Source organism: Muscardinus avellanarius (genome assembly GCF_963383645.1).
Source record: "Muscardinus avellanarius genome assembly, chromosome: 14".
NCBI lineage: Eukaryota > Metazoa > Chordata > Mammalia > Rodentia > Gliridae > Muscardinus > Muscardinus avellanarius.
Window position 1 is genome coordinate 74,630,327 of NC_137800.1, and position 19,638 is coordinate 74,649,964.

The 19,638-nt window shown below is 44.6% G+C and overlaps 1 protein-coding gene across 1 annotated transcript; it reads left to right on the forward strand.

The window, feature by feature from the left end:
- Nucleotides 1-8,647: 8,647 nt before the first annotated feature.
- Nucleotides 8,648-19,253, forward strand: RBM24 (RNA binding motif protein 24; the record flags this gene model as incomplete). The annotated part of the gene is made up of 4 exons (XM_080709895.1): nt 8,648-8,815; nt 9,918-10,041; nt 11,851-11,905; nt 18,890-19,253. The coding sequence occupies 4 exons, from the start codon at nt 8,648-8,650 to the stop codon at nt 19,251-19,253; spliced, it is 711 nt and encodes a 236-aa protein (XP_080566021.1).
- Nucleotides 19,254-19,638: the final 385 nt, after the last annotated feature.

Consider the following 19,638-nt stretch of genomic DNA (forward strand, 5'->3'; position numbering starts at 1 on the left):
AAAACTGATTGAGATGATAGAAGACCAGTGTGTGTGTGTGTGTGTGTGTGTGTGTGTGTGTGTGTGTGTGTGTTGATTAGAAAGGGCCTGGGGGAATCTTCTGAGTTTATTGGAGTATTCTACATCTTGATCTGTGTAGTACTTTTATGAGTGTGTACATATGTAAAAACCCCCGTGAAATCGAGTATACCCAAGTTATAGCTGAATTTAACCACTTCTAAAGAGGTAAGTAGAGCTCATTAAATCCCAGTTGAGTTCTTTGCTAGACGTATAAACTTTTGGAAGCCATTTCTCTCAAAACTTCAGTTTTTTTCAATTCCAAAATAAGGGATTGGACTAGATGATCTGAATTACATGGCATGAGTATGTCAAAACAACTCTTTAAAGTGTTCTTGCAAATTAAAGTATTAAAAAAAAAATAAGAACCAAACTTTTTAAAAAAAGAATTTCTTAAAAACAAATCACCCAAGGAGGTGTAGTGGTGCATGCACGCTTGTAAACCGAGCATCTGGGAGGCTGAGACAGGAGGATCACAGTTCACAGACGGCCTCAGCTCCTTAAGTGAGGCCTTTTGCAACTCAGTGAGACCCTGTTTCAAAATCAAGAAAAAAAATAGGGCTAGGAGCCGGGCGTGGTGGCGCACGCTTGTAATCCCAGCATTTGGGAGGCTGAGACCTGGTGGATTACGGTTCGCGGTCAGCCTCAGCTACTTAGTGAGGCCCTCTGCAACTCAGTGAGACCAGTTTTCAAAATAAAGAATAAAAAATAGGCCAGGGGGTGTAGCTCGGAGGTCAAATGCCCCTGGGTTCCATCTCCAGACCCGCAAAAAAAAAAAAAAAAAAAAAAAAAAATAGGGCTATGGGTGTCACTCAGAGGTAGAATGCCCCTGGGTTCCATCGCCACTACTGCAAAATAAGAAAAAAAAATTGCCCAGAGATATTTGGAGGAGAGGGGCCAAATGAGAAGAAAGCATGTTTACCCTAGACACTAAACGTATTTTAAAAATTAAATGCAAATATTCCATGTGGTTGTTTCCAAAGCATTCATTCTACCAATTCTTCTCCCTCAAAGAACCCAGAATCTCACCACCACGGGGCTAGGTGGACTCTGTCTCACCCCCGGCTCCAGGGATGGGCCACCAGGGTCAACAGTGTCATCTCTCAACCTGAGAGCCTCGTCGATTTGTCTCATGATGGGGAAGTAGAACAGAAACCAAAGCCCACAAGCAATCACAGCCCAAGAGTTGAGTGTGAAGCACATGGTGATAAAACTCAAAGGAAGATGAAGCCTTGGTTAGAAAAGTAGGGAGAAAAAATCTGATCCAAACTTACCTCCCACTGCACTGCTAGCCTTGCACCTGAACGAGGAAGCCTGTGGCCCTGAGACAGGCTGGAAGTTTTTTCCCATCTTGAAGGAGGCAGCTGAAGAACAAACCTGCCATCGGGAGGGCAGTAGCCAGAAGCCCAGCAAATGGGGATACAGCCTTGCAGATAACATGACCCCCACCGTCAGGTCACACGCGGAGCCTGACCTGCTCATGCACCTTGCAATTATAGGAGACAATAAATTCGTTTTTCCAGTTTAAGCCAGGTTAGGTTAGTTTTTTTTTTGTTTTTTTTTTTCTCACTTGCCACTAAAATCCTTCTGTCTTATACAGCAGTGTCGATAAGGATTCGGGAAAACTGACATCAATATGCTGTTGGCAGAAATTAAATCTGATGCTACTATTTGGAGAGTAACTTGGCAATATGTATTGAGAGATCTAAATATGGGCATATCCTCCAACCCAATATACAAACTCGTGAGAATGTATTCATTCACTCGACAAATATTTAAGCACTGACTGTGTGCCAAACTCCATTCTAGGAGTCAGGGACCGATCAGTGAACAAAACAAAGCCCCTATGGAACCAGCCCCAAGTAGCAACCAAGGATGGGTAAACATTTATTTCCATGGGATTGCTTTCATATCCTTTTATAATAGGGGACAATAAAGAATAATAAAAATGTCCAACAAATGAAAGTTGCTTAAATAAACTTGGGGATGTTGACATGATAAAATATTACTTAGGCATTTTAAATGAATTATACAAACTATTTAGTGATAAGTAATAATATTTCACCATATTAGGTTAAAAAAAAAGCTGATGGTAAAACAAAATGTGGGGTGTAACTCATGTTTGTACACTTACACGTGGATATTTATGTACCAGAAGAGCTTGGAATTAGTTACTCTGAAACGTCAATAGTTATTCGGAGGAATAGAATTATGGGTGAGACTGGTTTTCTTCTTTGTCTATCTTAATGTTTTCCTATTATGAAGATGCTTTTCCATTGTTATTAGGAAAAACATCCATCTTACGAAATGATCTCAAGTAGTTTAAACTTAAAAGTAAATAAATGAGCCAGGCATGGTGGCACACGCTTATAATCCCAGCATTTGAGAGGCTGAGACAGGAGGATCACAGTTTGCGGACAGCCTCAGCTACTTAGTAAGGCCCTATGCAACTCAGCGAGACCCGGTTTCAAAATAAAGAATAAAAAACAAAATAGGGCTGGAGGTATAAGTCAGAAGTAGAATGCCCCTGGGTTCTATCCCCAGTGCCACACACAGAAAAAGTAAATAAATGACACTCACATATTAATACTGGATTTTCTTCTAACTCTGAGATAGCCCTCTGTACACATCTTTAAATACAGGCTATAAGTGGCATCCTCCATTCTAGGGTGTGTCTGTTCAAGGAAGACCATCAGAACTCTGGCTCATTTGTTCATTTTTTTCTTTCTCCTTCTCCGTGTGTGTGTGTGTGTGTGTGTGTGTGTGTGTGTGCGCGCACACACAAAGGGATGGAACCCAAGGCCTTGCACATTCTAAGCAAGCAAGTGCTCTACCCCTGAGCTATGTCCCTAGTCATACATTTGTGCTTTTTAATAGAGTAAAGCACACAGGGTCTTGGAGCTGGTTAGTGATTGTCTGGACTGGGCCCTACATCTCCCGTCTTGGGATCCAAGGCTATTTCTACCCATCTGTGCCCTGAGCCCAGCACACAATCATTAGAGTGAATCTGTCATCGAGAGAGGTCACTCAATACATTTGGAGAGTACCATCAGCTCCCTAAAAATAACTTGGCAGCTCAGAGTCTCGCTGTTTAAAGACTTAAAACCCAAGCACACTCTGAGTTTAAAATGCGAAGCGGCACACAGTGGGTTTAAAATGTTTACATTCTCTTCTTTTGCCTCCCGGATTTCTATAACCAAAGTTAGAGTGTGCTCACACTTAAAGCCACTTCTACCCAGGCAGGAGGAAACGGTTCACAAGGTGAAGGAGGAAATAGACTTTATTCTACCTCAGTTTTATTCTTGCTTTTGCCTGGTCCACTAGATAATCTTACTCTGCTTTGGGGTCTGGGGATGTTTGATATAAAGAAGCATTATGACTTTAATGACTGAACAGCAGTTACAGATTTCCATTTCACTTTCCTTACCAGCTTACCAGTTTAATACACAGATTTCCACCAGAGGTGGGTCTGAGCTATATTGACTAGGTTTTCATTTATTTATTTATTTATTTTTTAGTGGTACTGGGGGTGGAACCCAGAGCCTTTCTACCTCCGGGCTATACTCCCAGACTATTTTATACTTTATTTGGAAACAGGGTCTCACTAAGTTGCTGAGAGCCTCACTCAGTAGCTGAGGCTGGCTTCGAACCTGTGCGATCCTCCTGTCTCAGCCTCCCAAGAGCTGGGATTACAAGCGTGTGCCACCACGCCCGGTTTGACTAGGTTTTTAAAGGCTCGTTGTTCTTCCACACATAAAAACATCAGCAGAATCCATTGTATACATTCGTTATCTGTTACTAAGAATCACCAGTCCATACAGAGAGAATCAGATTACACCTGATCCTGGGACTTCTCCAAAAGCCAGAAAACCTGTGGGTTTTGCATCAAAATGCTCACAAAGACTCTAAGGGAAGGTAAAACATTACCAAACAACCAAAACACTTTTTGTTAGAACAAATATTTTTGTTAAAAAAAAAAACAAATAAAAAACATTTTTAAGACCCGGCATAATTATGCAAGTACTCAGTTCCACCAAATATGTATTTCATCCTATCAGACTTGCCGGTAGAAATCGTTAAGCTAGTAATGCTTTGCAGTAAATATTTCCTTAGTCCTGTGTGTAGAACTCTGTGAAGGATTTCAGTGACCTGCAGGTTTCAGTTATGCTCTCCTCCCTCCTCTCAGGTGGTTTCTTGTCTAAAGCAAGACTAGCTCTGAGTAGGAACCTCAAGGAACCAGAATGGTGCTTCTTGACCTTCATGAAATATTACTTTCTTTTGTTCAAAGTTCTCCTAAAAGCTTGTAATCCTAGAGGTGCTCTCCATGATTAATTTAAGGGCGGGCAAAGGGAAAATATATGCATGAATGTCAAACTTCGGAGTTTGGTCCTGGCCTTTAATAGATAAAGATTTTGGACAAAGTGGGCAATAATTTACTATAAGTAATAAAACAGGATCGATTTTTGCCAAGGAGTAGGAACCAAGGATTCAGGGTAATCCATATGTTGGATACGACAAACTTGGAACCTATTTATAATGGTTACAATATTTTACGTCTCTTTCTTTCCAAAGAGGCACACATCATATCTCAGGAGACCTGTGAAAAAGCAAGTATCCCCTACCAAAAAGCAGCTGAAAAAGCACAAGGGTTACTCAAGGATTGTTTTTCAAACCTGAATTTGTAATGGGTAATTGTACAGAAATATTTGGTACTTAATAACCTTGAAACTTTGAATTCAGAAAGATTTTATGGCCCGAAGGCTACATGGTTTGGTGGCGGAGGTTCATAAATCCACCAGAAAAGGATCTGGCCATTGTAACTGTATTCACCTTTGTGAGGATATAAAACAAAACCCACAGTGGAGATCGGTTACGCCTAGCACCGTGCCTGCCTAGGGGGGCACTCCGTGAAGGTCTGTGAAGCTAAGCTGTGTATAAATTATGGCTTCCATTAAAAGAGGCTTGGAAAAGAAAAAAACCACCATCCCTCTTAACCTTTGTTCTCAGACTCACATAATACCCGAGGATTTCTAATGCTTTAATTATCTCCAGAATTCAAACTTAGGGAATAGCAGGTATCATCGTGTACAAAATGGTACAATGCTTCGAACAAAACTACCAAATATTTACTGGTGTGTGTGTGTGTGTGTGTGTGTGTGTGTGTGTGTGTAGTATTGGGGATTGAACCCAGTGGCATTCTACCTCTGAGCTATACCTCTAGCCTCTTTTTAAAAAACATTTATTTATTTATTTATTTATTTATTTCTATTTATTTATTTATTTATTTTGCGGGTCTGGGGATGGAACCCAGGGGCATTCGACCTCCAAGCTACACCCTCTGCCCTATTTTTTATCCTTTATTTTTGAAACAGAATCTCACTAAGTCGCAGAGGGCCTCACTAGGTAGCTGAGGCTGTCCACGAACTGCGATCCTCCGGTCTCAGCCTTCAGAATGCCGGGGTTACAAGTGTGCGCCACCAGGCCTGGCTTTATTTGTTTTTGAAACAGGGCCTCACTACAATGCTATGGCTGTTCTCAACCTGCAATCCTCCTGTCTCAGCCTCCCAAAGAGTGGGATAACAGGTACGCATCACCATGCCTGGCTTCATTGGGGTGAATGTAGACCTGCCAGCCTGGGATTACAATGGGATCCATGCAGTGCAGCCTCAGTGTTTTCCCTGCAACAATGGCAGGGAAGCTTCTTATAACCCGAAGTTCAGTTCTATGACAGCAATCCCCATCTGGGATCAGCATTTCCTTTTAGATCTCACTACTTTACCCAGTGAGCGTCTGAGCCCCAGGCCACTCGCCCAGACACCCCCGTTCCACAACAGTCCCTTCTGCAGACCCCTCCAGGTTAGGTGCCCACACCTAGGCCGCAAGGGAGAAGAGAGGCAAAGCCACCCTCCTCAGGCTTCTTGGTAAGCAGTTTCCTTTTACAAAAGGATTTTTGCCTGAGCCTCATCTAAATACTGCAATTCTTAAGTGACAACGGGAGATGGATGTTAAATATTAAAAAAAAAAAAGCCTCCTCTGTTTCAGGGCTTGTTTTGTTTTTCCTAATTTTTAAAAATTATCTTTCATCATACAGCACACAGAGTCCCTTTAGAACCCATACTTGACTTAGGCAATGAGCAGAGGGTGTTGTTTACATTTTCACTGTCTGGCTCTCATCTATCTTTAAATATCTGCTTTTTTCAATTGGATTAAAGACTTAAAAAAATTAAATAGGTTTTTTTTTTTTTTTACTTCTCCATCTCTCCCCAACTGGGGGGTTCAAACTTAAAGAACCCGATAACCTAGAAAAATCAATCTCCTGTGGAAGTCAGGCAAGATGAATTTAAGGTTTTGAAAAAGAACATTTGCATTTTCATTAGCTTTTGCAAATGCAAATTTCTCATCCTCTTGACTGGGAAAGTGCCCTGGAAAGAGAGACAGAACACACACTTGTCTCTCCAACAGGCTAACACACTGACTTGCTCTAAAGAGAATACTGGGTGGTTGGGGCAATCCATGTAGGGAGGGACTTCAAGGGAAAGTCCCAGTGGGAAAGGATTTTAGCTTCCGAGATCAGACGAGATCGGGCGCGTTCCGCGTGGTATGGCTACGCGTAGACTGGGAAAGGATTTTAAAGGAAATCCTGTGGCTGGGCATGTTTGAAGTCCTTGGATTTCAAACACTTGGAAGGCTGAGATACGTGGATTGCCAGTTCCAGGACAGCCTCAGCAAATATTGTGACTCTCATTAACCTAGCAAGACCCTGTTTCAAAAATAAAAATAAAATAGGGCTAGGGATGAAGCTTGGAGGTAGACTGCCCCTGGGTTCAATCCCAGTGCTATAAAAAAGTAAGATAAAATAAAAGGAAATCGTGCACTGACGGTAGTGAATGAAATGTTCTGCTTGCATTAAATATTTTTATCCAAACCTCAAATGTGACTAGATGCTTTTAAGGCCTAATTAAATGTACTCCTGATTCAGAGAAGGTGCAAAAAGCTTAGGTTAATAAACATATATGAGGGTTCTACGTTCCACAAGCGCTTTCAGGTCTACTGGTAGAAATGAGTGATTATGTAACAAGTTGATTTTTAAAATTATACCTTTTATAATTGCATGCAGACGAAACAGATAAGGTCAAGCCACTAAATATTTTTTGTAATTCAAATAGAAGAGAATAGATCCTTTGCTTAGGAGAGAGAGAGAGAGAGAGAGAGAGAGAGAGAGAGAGAGAGAAAGAGAAAGAGAGAGGCTGAGACTTAATGATGAGATGTCTGTCCCAATCTTCCTGAATAAGTTAGAGAAGAAACAAATTTGGTGACTGTGGGGGCTAAAGTTATAATTTATGGTTCTCTGAAATAGAAGCAGTTCCTGATGGAAACAGGTATCTACAGTTTGTGATTGTTGTAAAGCTAATCATTTCCCCAAGCACAGTCAAGAGGCTGGGAGACCGTTCCCGCGGGCCCCCAGCCTCCTCTCTGGTCCTCTCCCCGGTGCCAACTGTTTGGGGCAAATGAAAGCTGGGGGCCCTCCTCACTCTCCACACCCCAGGGTATCCAGCTGGCCCAGGCCTCCCTGGCTCAGCGCCCCAGGCCTGGAGACCCCAGCTCGCTGGCCCAGGTCTCCGGCCCTGTCTCCGAGGCCTAGAGCCAAAGCCCCGCGCCGTGGGCTTTGGCAAGCGACGCAGCTTCCCGGTGGGGCGCAGTCCCCGCGCTCTGAGTCCGGGTTGGGGCCGCGCTGGGTCCCTAGGACGGGGACGGGTTGCAGCAGGCGATTCCGGAGAGCAAGGCCGTCTCTGGCCGCTTCCAGCTCTGCTCTAGCGCCAGCGACCGAGCGGAGGAGCGCGGCGACCCAGCGCGGCGCGGCGCCGGGAGAGAAGCAGCTGTTCCCAACAGCTGGGGGGCGGCGGCGCCGGGCGCCCCAGGTGCTGTCCCGGCCAATCGCAGGCGTCCGGCCCGCCCCCTCCCCAGCCGGGCGTCGACCCCCGGGCCGCGGGGGAAGGGAGCAGAGGGGTGGAGAGCCGAGCTCGGCGCTGGTCTCCCAGCTTCTGCGGCGGGAGGGACGCACCGGAGCCCCAGCCGCGCCGAGTGCCCGGGACCCGGTTCCACCTCTGCGCCTGGACCTCTCCGGGCGACCCTCCCCACGCCCCGCCCACGGCATTTAATTCCTAAGAAAGACACATCTACCTCTCCACGCGCCCTGGTCTGCGCTCGCTCGAGGACCAGCACCCACCCCCCCTCTGCATTTTCTACCTCCCCACCACCGGCTGGAGTGGAACCCGGCTTGCAACAGTCTACGGAACCGGAGCCCGACCCGGACGACCCGGAGACTCGGGGTCTACGGTGACCGGCCGCGGGGGCGGGAGGACAGCGCCCCATCCAGCACCCCCGGGCCGCTGGCGACCTCGGCCGCCCCCGGCCGCCTCCGCGCGCGCCCTCGGCCCCCGGTGGCCGCGCATCGGAGCGGGAGCCGCGGAGCCCGAAGAGGAGGAGGAGGAGGAGGAGGAGGAGGAGGAGGAGGAGGAGGAGGAGGAGGAGCAGCCTCTGCCGGAGCCCCAGCCCCAGCCCCAGCCCGAGCCACGGGGCGGGCGCGAAGATGCACACGTCCCAGAAGGACACCACCTACACCAAGATCTTCGTCGGGGGGCTGCCCTACCACACCACCGACGCCAGCCTGCGCAAGTACTTCGAGGTCTTTGGCGAGATAGAGGAGGCGGTGGTCATCACCGATCGCCAGACGGGCAAGTCCCGGGGCTACGGATTTGTAAGTTGCACCGAGGCGGTTGGAGGTGATGGTGATGGTGGGACTACGAAGACCCGGCGGGGAGGGATGCAGTGGCGCCGGGTCCCCCCCGCGTCCGAGCCGGGCTCCGCGGGACCCCGAGCGGCGCTGCCCCTTCGCTCCCGGCTGAGCTGAAACTTTGCGCGCGGCGGAGCTGGGGGAGGAGGGCCGGCGCCTGCCCAGCCCGGCTCCCGGAGCACCGAGCGAGGCCGTGCGGGGGGCCGGCGGGGCAGCAGAGGGAGAGAACTGTAATGACCGCTGGGTTTGGGGTGCGGGGTCTGGGAGGGAGGAGCCGGAGCCCGGCACCTGGGCTTTCCCGGGTTGGAGGCCGGTTGTTAGGCGCGCTGTTGCTTTGTAAAAAAAAAAAAAAAAAAAAAAAAAATGCGTGTGTCCTCTGGCGGGGCTGGGGGCTGGGGATCGGACACCCCCGTGGTCTGGGGCTCTTCCCCCCTCCCCCCACACACACATTCGTGTCACACCCCCACCTTTGTAATTGCAAAGGTAGGTTCTTTAAAAACGATAATCCCGTGGCTCTCTGCCGAACTGAAACAGCGCATTAAGCTTTCTGGACATTTAAACATGCAAATTCAGCTGCGGACGAGCGAGCCCCCGGAGTAGGACAATAGCTATTTTCGTGGGAGAGCGTTTGCGGGTGGTTGGGAGCTTAGGGCAGATGTGAGGCTGGACCTTCTTTCAACCAAACAGTGCCGCTGAGGTCGAGCAGGAACCTGGGGGAAGGGAATGAGGGGGGGAGGTCTTTGGGGGAGCCAGGCATTGTGGGGGGAGGGAGAATCTATGGGACTTTAAAAAAAAATTCAGGCTTCCAAATCTCTGCTAGGCCCAGCCAGCACTCTTAGGACTTCGGGTGGGGGTCTCTTCCTTTTTCCTTTTTCTTTTTTTTGAAATTGGAAATTAACGAGTAATGTCCAGCCCCTCCTCTCTACCCCGCCCCCCCAAAAAAAAAAGAAAAAGGAAAAGTTTGATCCCGGCTCATTGTGAGTGACTTCTCCCGTGGTTCTTGGTTTCTTCTCGGGGGTTAATGTAGAGCTTTGTATGTCTGTCTGTCTGTGTGTGTGTTGCTAAGGTCACCATGGCTGACCGGGCTGCGGCTGAAAGAGCCTGCAAAGATCCCAACCCCATCATCGATGGCAGAAAGGCCAACGTGAATCTGGCATACTTAGGAGCAAAACCAAGAATCATGCAACCAGGTGAGACATGCCTGCCTCTCTCTCCCCTCCCACTGGCCCCCACTTAGTGATAAAATGATTTCCCCGGCTCCCTGCCAATCTGTCGATGTGTTTGGTAAACTTGAACCATGGCTGGTTTTGCTACCAAGGCATTAAAGATAAATGAGAATTATAAATACTCCTTTCAGGATTTGCAGTGTTATCTGTGGGCACAAAGAGATCTTGGGTTCCGGATCATTTGGGCATACACAGGGGAGCTATCTGGGCTCCATCCATCTGCTTCCTATACGACATGCGTTTGTAGTCCGCTCTCAATTTATGTAGCATATATTGGACAGATTTGCCAACTCCAGCTAGTGTGCCCTCTGCTTAGTGTTGTCTCTTCTTGTACCACCAGTTGCACTGTACTTAGACAATCTGTCTTAAAACACTGACCCAAGAGAAGCAGGAGGTGGGGGTGGTATCCAGATGGTAAAGCTTACATAAAATCACATAATACTAGCAATCAAATAAAATAGGGATTTCAACCGGGCACGGTGTTGCCAGGCTGCCACTTGAGAGTCTGAGACGGGAGGATCTCAGGTTTGAGGCCATACCTCAGCAACTTAGGGAAATTCTGTTTCAAAACAAAACAAACAAACAAACAAAAATAGCTAAGGGTGTAGCTCAGAGGTAGAATGCCCCTTGGGTTCAATCCCCAGTATCAAAAATAAAAAGCGATTCAAAAGGTGACAAGGACTTAGAGATGAGAAATAGTTTATTCAAAATATGGCTATTATATACCAGAAGGGGAATAATATTTTGTCTATGGGAAAATATGACCTTTTGAATTACATACCACATTGCCCTTTTGCAGTAACACAGGTAATTGTGAGTTCATTATGGAGTAAATGTAATCATTTCCTTGGGCACGCACCTTCATTTGCTGGAATAAATCATGGCACTCTTCACTCTTAAGCCTTTCTATTTGAGATTTTTTGGGGGAAAAAGTTGACATTTTTATCCCAGTGGATTTAATAAGAAACTAAATTGTTGAGAAAGTGAGAACGTGGACAGATGTCCATGGGCATTCAAAAATGTGTATTTGACCCAGGCAACCTGTGTGTGTACTATCCAGAAAAGAAGAGCTTGTTTTTATGAATGTTTTAATATTAGGAACTGTAAAATCCATCATCCTCCAAAGCTTTGTTCAAAGCGTTCTAGAATGTTCCAAATTTTAAACTTTAGTTAGATTTTGGTTCAAAACTATAGGAATATTTGTGACCTGTAACTTCATTGTCAAATCCTGTTGTGCTTGGTTTCACTTCATGAGCATTTTTCTCTGGTTTAATTTTCTAAAGTCTTACTCTGTGTCAACTATACTTGGCAGATTTTCTTAAAGTTTCCATTTTTAGTCTGTTAAAAACTTTATTTTGAATCAATGACAACGTTTATAAAACCAACTTTTAAAAAAACATACATAAATAGTCTAGAACATCAAAAGAAATGGGGTATCCTTTTTAATCAAACATTGTGATTGAAGCCGGGCATGGTGGCCCACCTTGTAATCCCAGTACTTGGGAGGCTGAGGCAGGAGGATCATGAGTTCATGGCCAGCATCAGCAATTCGTGAGGCCTTCTGCAACTTAGTGAGACCCTGTTTCAAAATTAAGAATAAAATAGGGCTGGGGATATAGCTCGCAGGTAGAATGCCCCTGGGTTCCATCTCTAGGTACACACACACACACACACACAAAAAAAAAAAAAAAAAAAAATGATTGCATTTTATATTTAGGAGTAGCAAAAGCCTAATCATGTACCAATGGAAAATGTGTTATGTTTTATTGTTAGGTTTTGCCTTTGGTGTTCAACAACTTCATCCAGCCCTTATACAAAGACCCTTTGGGTAAGTCGACTCCTCGGGCCCTCTGAAGTATCAATATGGCTATCATCTGTTAACTTACCTCTCTGTTATATACAGACAAGTTTAACACATCACAGACGCTCCTGGCTAAATACATTTACATATGCTTGTGTACTTTTATTGATGATACTATAAATATTTTTAGATGAGTCAAGTTATCTGACCAAGTATGCAGCCTCCAAACCAGACAAATGTTGAGCTTATGGTTAACAAAACAAAACAAAACAAAACAAAAATACCAGGTATGACTCATTGTCCACGACAATTTACACCCCATCGTCATTACCGCTGTTCACCTTGACTCAATGTGATTTATCTCTTTCTAACCTGACAGGGCTCGTATACAGTTAAGCTAACTGATGAGAAGGATACGGTGATAAGAGGTGGAATAGTTCTGTTTGGAATTAAACTCTGTAACCAGTAGACTCAGACACACAAGCTCAGATGGTGATTAACGATGCATGGATGTTGGTGGTGTTGTTTTCACTTTTCACAATAGTCAATAGCCCTCCGTGTGCTTTATTTTATTTATTACAGTAATGAAGTGGTGTTGAGAGCTAAACTGTGTGCTTTTTACTTAATTGAAAAGAGCTGTAGTGAGAGTGTTTTCTTTTCCTCTGGGAAGGGGCTCTTTGCGGTTTGGTTTTTTGGTGGTGGTGTTGAGGAGTGTTGACTTTAAACTTTGCCATGGGAAGCAAAGGGCCTCTTTTTGTTTTTGTTTCTCTGCTTTTTAAGCTATAAGCCTGTGACTTCCACTTAACCATATATATATATTATTTTTTTTGTAGTGAGTGCTAAATTGTGTGATTTCTCTCTGTAAGAATATAGATCCATTGCTTGCATGTCCTGAGTTTCTATTTCATGGGAAGATTTCTGGGAACGAGCTTCTTTCTTTCACGATGTGTATCCACTTTGGGGCCCTCTAAATTTAAAGGTTCATCACCTCTCATCAGACTGCATTAACATTGGCCAGTTTTCTTTCGTTCTTGTTTTTGTCCTGTTTTTGTTTTGAGTAGCATAGCACTAACCTCCACCTTTCAGATCTAACAGGTTGAACAGCCTGCCCACGTGTGTCTTCAGTTCTGAGTCCTGTCACTACTAGCTCTCCTGTTTTGAGGTCCCCGGTTCCCTTCCATGGGAGTCATGGCTTAAATTTATCCTGGGTGCTAGAGTCTGCTTTGGCTGTATTCTACCTGCTCAACACTCCTGTAACTCTAATGCCAGATATTTAAACTTACTTTTTTTTTTTTTAATTGTTCAAAGTGTTTTGTTTGATCCTCAGTACTAGTTTTTTTTTCTTCAGCTTAGGACATAGACACCTTCATAAGTAACCTGGAAGGCTGAACTCTATCTATATATTAATAGATGTCCACCATCTGTATCTTCAAAAATAGGCAATAACAATAATAATTCGACTTGGAAGAGTCAAGTTTTATTTTCCATAAATACACATTGCCTTTCTTTTACTAAATCGGGACCTGATTCTTCTTTCTAACTCCAGCTTTTTTAGCTGTAGAAGTCTTCTGTCCGATACGATTAGAAAGGGCCTCCACATATGGATAGCTGCATATAAAAGCCCCATCCAAGCCAACCTGAGTACTGACAAGAAATAGTGGGTCCGGGGGTCTGTCTGTCTCTGTGGTTACTTCACTGGTCTCTGTTGAAGGTGGGTTGGGAGGGGAACATACTTCTGAAGACCTGATAATGAGGCTAGTGATAATTTTTCACTAGTCATCTTGAAACACTTATAAAGCCAAATCCATCAACAGGTATTAGTGTGTGTGGGTTGGTTTTTTTTTTTTTTTTTTACTGTGCAAAATGAAGAAATCGTGCATTACTTTGGAAAGCAAAAAAAAAAAAAAATCACAAAACAGTCAAGAATTAAAGATGGCTTAATAGATGGGTTGGAGGAGTTAGGACAAGGTAGTGGGGTGTGGGGTTAGAATCATACTGGATTTGGACCAATGGTGTGTCTTGGATAGGTTAAATAAAGACTGGATATGTCTTAAAGGATGCAGGATGGAGTGGGGTCTGGTGCATGGGGAAACCAGACTGTATGGAAGGTCTCGAGAGCTCTGGTAGTTGTTACAGATCTTCGAGAAAAGAAAATAACACGAGGAAAATAAGAATCACCAGGGTAAAACGTGTTATATGAAACTTTTAAATCAAGCATGTTTTGATAGTAACCTTTTGTTGTACATCTCTTCTAATATTAACTGTCTTTATAAAGGATGGCGATTATTGCTGTGTGCATAAATTGTTTGAACTTGAGATTCTTCTTAGAGATAGACAGCATTCCAGGTGGACCAAGTAAGCCTTCTTTTCCTTTTTTAAGGGATTCTCAGCAGTGCTCTAATTCCAAGTCTGTACCCAACAAATCACACCTGGTCAGCCTAAATTCTAATTGAATGCCACATGATTTTATTTTAGGCCTGGAAAGAAGCCTGAGAATTTTTTATTTTAGTTGACTTGTTTGAAATTCTAGTGACTTTTTTTTTTTTCTAAATGTGATCCTTAAATGGCCCCCAGATAACACTAGGTCTTTAAAGACAAAACATTAGCCTGAACGAATTTCTACTGTAACAAAGCGAGCAGATATAGAGGAAGCTTGTAGATTTGATGAATAATAGCTTATAAATAGTTTATGTTTGAAAAAAGCATTTTCTTATAGAAACTTGGGAAAAGAGAGACTGTCAAATGGTGAATAGAAACTTCTGGGCTAGTTTAGATCAAGTTGAACATACATGTCTGCATTTACTCAGTTTATTTAAGTGCCTAAGTGTTAGGCTAGATGTGGTAACCCTATGCTAGGTATCTGTACTGCCTACTAAGAGGTAGCAGGAGGGACCGTAACTGGCATTAGCCAAGCATCTACCACATGCATGGGACTGATAAAGGCTTTACATAAATTATGTAATTTAATTCTCACAATAAGTACTTGTTCAAGACACTGTGAATGCTCTTTCTGTGGGTGGGAGAGAAAAAAAAAAAAAAAACCCTAAGCTATAGAGAGCTTAATTAACATCCCCCGATCCCAGGACTAGTAAGTGTTCCCCGTGGGCTTCTAGGTTCAGAAGCCTGGTCCACCTGACCTTAAGAGCTATTTTCTTTTCTCAGTGCCAAGTTAAGGCCCCAAAAGACATAACTCCATTCTGTACTGTAATCTAGTAACACTGCAGATAAGAACTGGGAAAGGGTGCCCATTGTGGGTTCAGATAGGGAGAGAGACATCAGATCCCTGGGATTCGGGAAGTGTTTCTATAAGAGGTGGAAGTCGACCTAGGTTTTGAAGGAGAGTGAGGACAGGACGCTGTGGTATTGAGCACCTACTATGCCCTTTCACAACTATGCCTAAAGTGCCCCAGCTCGAGGCTGAAATGTTCACATATAAAACAAAGAAGATTATAGAGGCCCTCTATACTGAGTGGGTGCTAGCGCTGGGTGGATAGGGCTTGGATCTCAGCAGGTAGAGTGGAGTGAGGATCGGGAGCCTGCCCGGGGATCATTAAGGAGCCCAGCTGACCTGAGTTCGAGGAAGGATAGAAAGAAGTGCTAGCAAGGTGTTTGGGAATGAGATGCAGACAAAGCCTAAAGTTCTAAAGTTAAGAAACATGCACTTAGTTGGGTATAATGTTAGGGGTCAAGGACTCCTGTAGGCGAGCAAATGAAATGATTCTTGGTCCACAGTTTGAGGTACAGTTTGAAAGAGAAAGCCAGCTAAGATGTTGCTTTAAAAGTCACAGAGAGCTGGGCATGGTGGCGCACGCTTGTAATCCCAGTACTTGGGAGGCTGAGACAGGAGAGTCACGGTTTGCGGACAGCCTCCGCTACCACTTAGTGAGGCCCTTTGCAACTAAATGACACCCTGTTTCAAAATAAAGAATAAGAAATAGGGCTGGGGGTGTAACTCAGAGGTAAAACACCTTTGGGTTCACTCCCCAGTACTACAAAAAAATTTAAAAAGTTACAGAGAGAGCTGGACATGGTGATATACACCTTTAATCCCAATACTTGGGAGGCTGAGAGAAGGGAGAATCACAGGTTTGATTCCCCCCCTCTCTCAGCAACTTAGCAAGATCCTGTCTCAAACATAAAACATATAAAGAGCTGGGGTATATATAGCCTGGAGGTAGAATGCCTCCTGGGTTCAATTCCTAGTACCAAACAAATGAATAAACAAACAAACAAATAAATAAGTAAATAAGCTAGTCAGTCACAGATAGATATCAGAGGGACCTGAAGAGATGGGAAGAAAAGGACAATATAGTACATTTTCTTTGAAAAGTACCCAAAATATCTGCTTTGCCCTTGTGCTTTTGTGACTGCTGGGTGTATACCTTCGGTGGTTAGTTGAAGGGAAGGACACCCGCAGAAGGTAGTGGGGGGAGGTTGCCAAATCACCTTAATGGCTTCCTGAGACTGTGGAACCTCTAACAAAGGAATTGTTTCAGAAGTGCCACCTCACTCCCCTAGTCCCTTTCCGCCTTCTTTCTGAACTGAGAAGTGTTAGGCTCTCCATGGCTTTCTGGCTTCTCCTTCTCTCTAAGCCTCAAAGGCCTCCAGGCTTTTCTGTCCCTCCCCATCGTCTTGGTCATCCTTGCCAGACTTCATAGAGGAGTCCGATCTCCCAGCTAAATGGCTACTCTCCTGGGACAGCGCTATCAGATCAGAACTTTTTCTTAGTGTCAAGCACACACAACTAGAGTCCTCTAAGCAACTCCTCCTGTGCTTTAGTGCATTCTCCCAGCACACAAGCACACACATTTTATCCTGCCTCTTTGTAGAATAAACCTATTTCCGGCTAACCCCTGCATCTCAAGGAACCTAGCAACTACCCTGTGCTGCCCTGCCCTTGGCACTTCGGGGACACACAGGGTTAATGCTTCGGTATCAGTGAGGTTCCTGCTGGCCAGCCCTCACAGCTGATAGATGTTTCACTTTGGCCTTATAAAGACATTTTACCCGCTGGAAACCCTTGTCGCATGACAAGGATCAAAAATAGCCCGGCTGCAGCCACTACTGTCCATCACCACATGTAAACTGGCAAGCGAGGAGGCTCTCAGCCGTGTCGGCACATCCCGGACGTGGCGGCTCTGGGGACAGCGTTTCATAAAGCCACACCTGTCGCCCCGAGCGAGCCAGTCACCTGATCTCCACAGAGTCCCGAGTGTGTGCATGACCATGAGTCTGGTTTCTGACAAGCAGCTAAGAACATCTTCTAAATGTCCTCAGAAACACTGATGACGTCGTTTCTCCTGGCACTGGGAAACAGCTACAATTCTAGTAAAATTGGATGTATTTTTATCACCAGGGGTCGAAGGTCACTACCCTCTGTGATAAATTCATCTTTTCCATGGATGTTGGTTGATGAGTGCTTTCAGTTAAAAGTCTGGAATGGCAAAACAAAAAACCTATGATTTTTGAAAAAGCCAAACCTGAAAGTTTTGTTCTCGGTTCTTTAAAACTCGAAGATGGCTACTGGTGCTTGCACTTCTAAGCTGTTTGTGGACAGCCAGTTAGCATTCTAGTGCCCTATTTTTAGAAAGACAAGGGGCTTTGATGGAAATTAAAGAAGAATGAAAATAAATTGGCCATTTGAGGTAGCATTTTAATAGGCAGTAACAGATTTCAACAATGAGGGTTGAGTCGCATGGTTTTGTTTTTTTACATATATCTTATGGTTTTTTTTTTTAAACCAAATTAACGTTTAAGAAAGGTCATTAAAGTTTGTATTGTTATGTGATCCATGAGTGTATAATTCCAAAAGGTACTTGGTTCTGATTCGCCTGAATTTTTGCGGGATAATACATAACTGTATAATTGATCTTTACATAATATTATCTAATGGGACAGATGCTACACAGATATGCTCATAAGTTTTTCAGTTGACTTAGAGGATGAAAGAAGGGTCCATCGATGTGTCGAATGTTTTCGTACAATGCACACCTCTTACCTTCCTATTAACTGTAGATATATTCAGTTGTATTTCCCTGTTTTCTTCCTTTTCAATTGCCCTCATTTTGCCCAAACCCCTTCTGTCTGTCTTGCATAGAGATAAACAAGCTGGCTGACCCTCAGCTGCCTGATAGTCAAACAGGTTTGATTGACCGTTGTGTCCTCATGGATTTTTATGGAAAAATAAAAGAAAGAAAGAAAGAAAGTGTGCTGCACATCTCTTTGGAAATCACTGCCGTGAATGTTAATAGCGTTTTTGTAGCTTCCCACAACAGCCTCTTGTGACAGAGTGAGGTGCACTACAGTTCGTTTGAGAAGTGTGATTCTGCTGTGTTTACCACACTGTGAACTTTTAAACTCCTTTTTATTTTTTTTATTTTGTCGCCTGCTTCTTTTATTTATTTTAATTATCATTTTTTTTAATAAGGGTGACTGAGGTTGCAGAGAGATTAATGTGTGCTGAGTCTGCCTAGCAATTTTAAGTAGGGTTGCCATGATAATAAACATACGGACTTGGTTGAAAATTTATTTTAGTCTGACAAGCCGGCCATCACCCCCCACACACAAACACACCAAGTCGAGTGATCACGAATTACCTTTTTAAGCCCTATCTTCACGGCTGTGGGTTTTTCAATTCACCAGCGGGCTTTTTTCTTGTCTGGATTCCTTACAAATTTTTCTAAAGTCTTCATCAGTCGAGCCTCGTTCCATCATTCTTACGTGCACTCTTACATTCCATACTCTGGCTCGATGATATGTAAGTAATCCTAAGTGAAAAATTCTAGCAGGGAAGGTGTCCTCGTTATTTCTGTTGTCCGCACTCTTTTGGGGGTGCCCCATGACTTTGGCTACTACCGCCAGAGGGCTTTTGGATGGTCCGCTAAAAAGGAGATATTGTGGCAACCCTATGCTCATAATAACCACTAAATTTGAGTTTGCCTCATCTCTGAACAACCAATACTGCAGATAGGAGGTGACCACTGCCTGACTCAGTTTCCCGTTTCTCAACAGGATACCTGCGCACTACGTCTACCCGCAGGCTTTCGTGCAGCCCGGAGTGGTCATTCCACACGTCCAGCCCACAGCAGCCGCGGCCTCTACCGCTCCGTACATCGACTACACAGGAGCTGCATATGCACAGTACTCGGCCGCAGCTGCTGCAGCCGCCGCCGCCGCCGCCTACGACCAGTACCCCTATGCGGCCTCCCCAGCTGCTGCAGGCTATGTCACCGCTGGGGGCTACGGCTACGCGGTCCAGCAGCCAATCACCGCTGCCGCGCCGGGGACAGCTGCAGCCGCTGCCGCAGCTGCTGCTGCAGCCGCAGCTTTTGGCCAGTACCAACCTCAGCAGCTGCAGACAGACCGAATGCAATAGACCAGCCATCCGATCAAAGTTGAATTGTTTTCTCGTTCCCTCCCAATTTTCCAATTTTTAGTAGCTAATAAGAGAGTTCACACGGACTGAACAGCTTAAAAAGATGCTATCGTGAAGCAAAGTTGTTGTTATTTTGTTTATACTCTAGGTAGTGTTCCAGATGAGAAAGAGGGGAGAGCGGTAGGTACGGGCGAGGTGTGAGAAATCAATCCCAAAGAGCATGAGTATAACTGCCAGGCCGCTAGGACAGGGCGCCGGGGCACCAATGGAACTTCACTTTTGTAATGGGATTTTTATTTTTGCTCTTTTTATAGAATCAGGGAAGCAAACTGCCTTTTACAAGTTCAAAAATTGCTATTTGAATCTAGTTGAACCAGGGAATGCA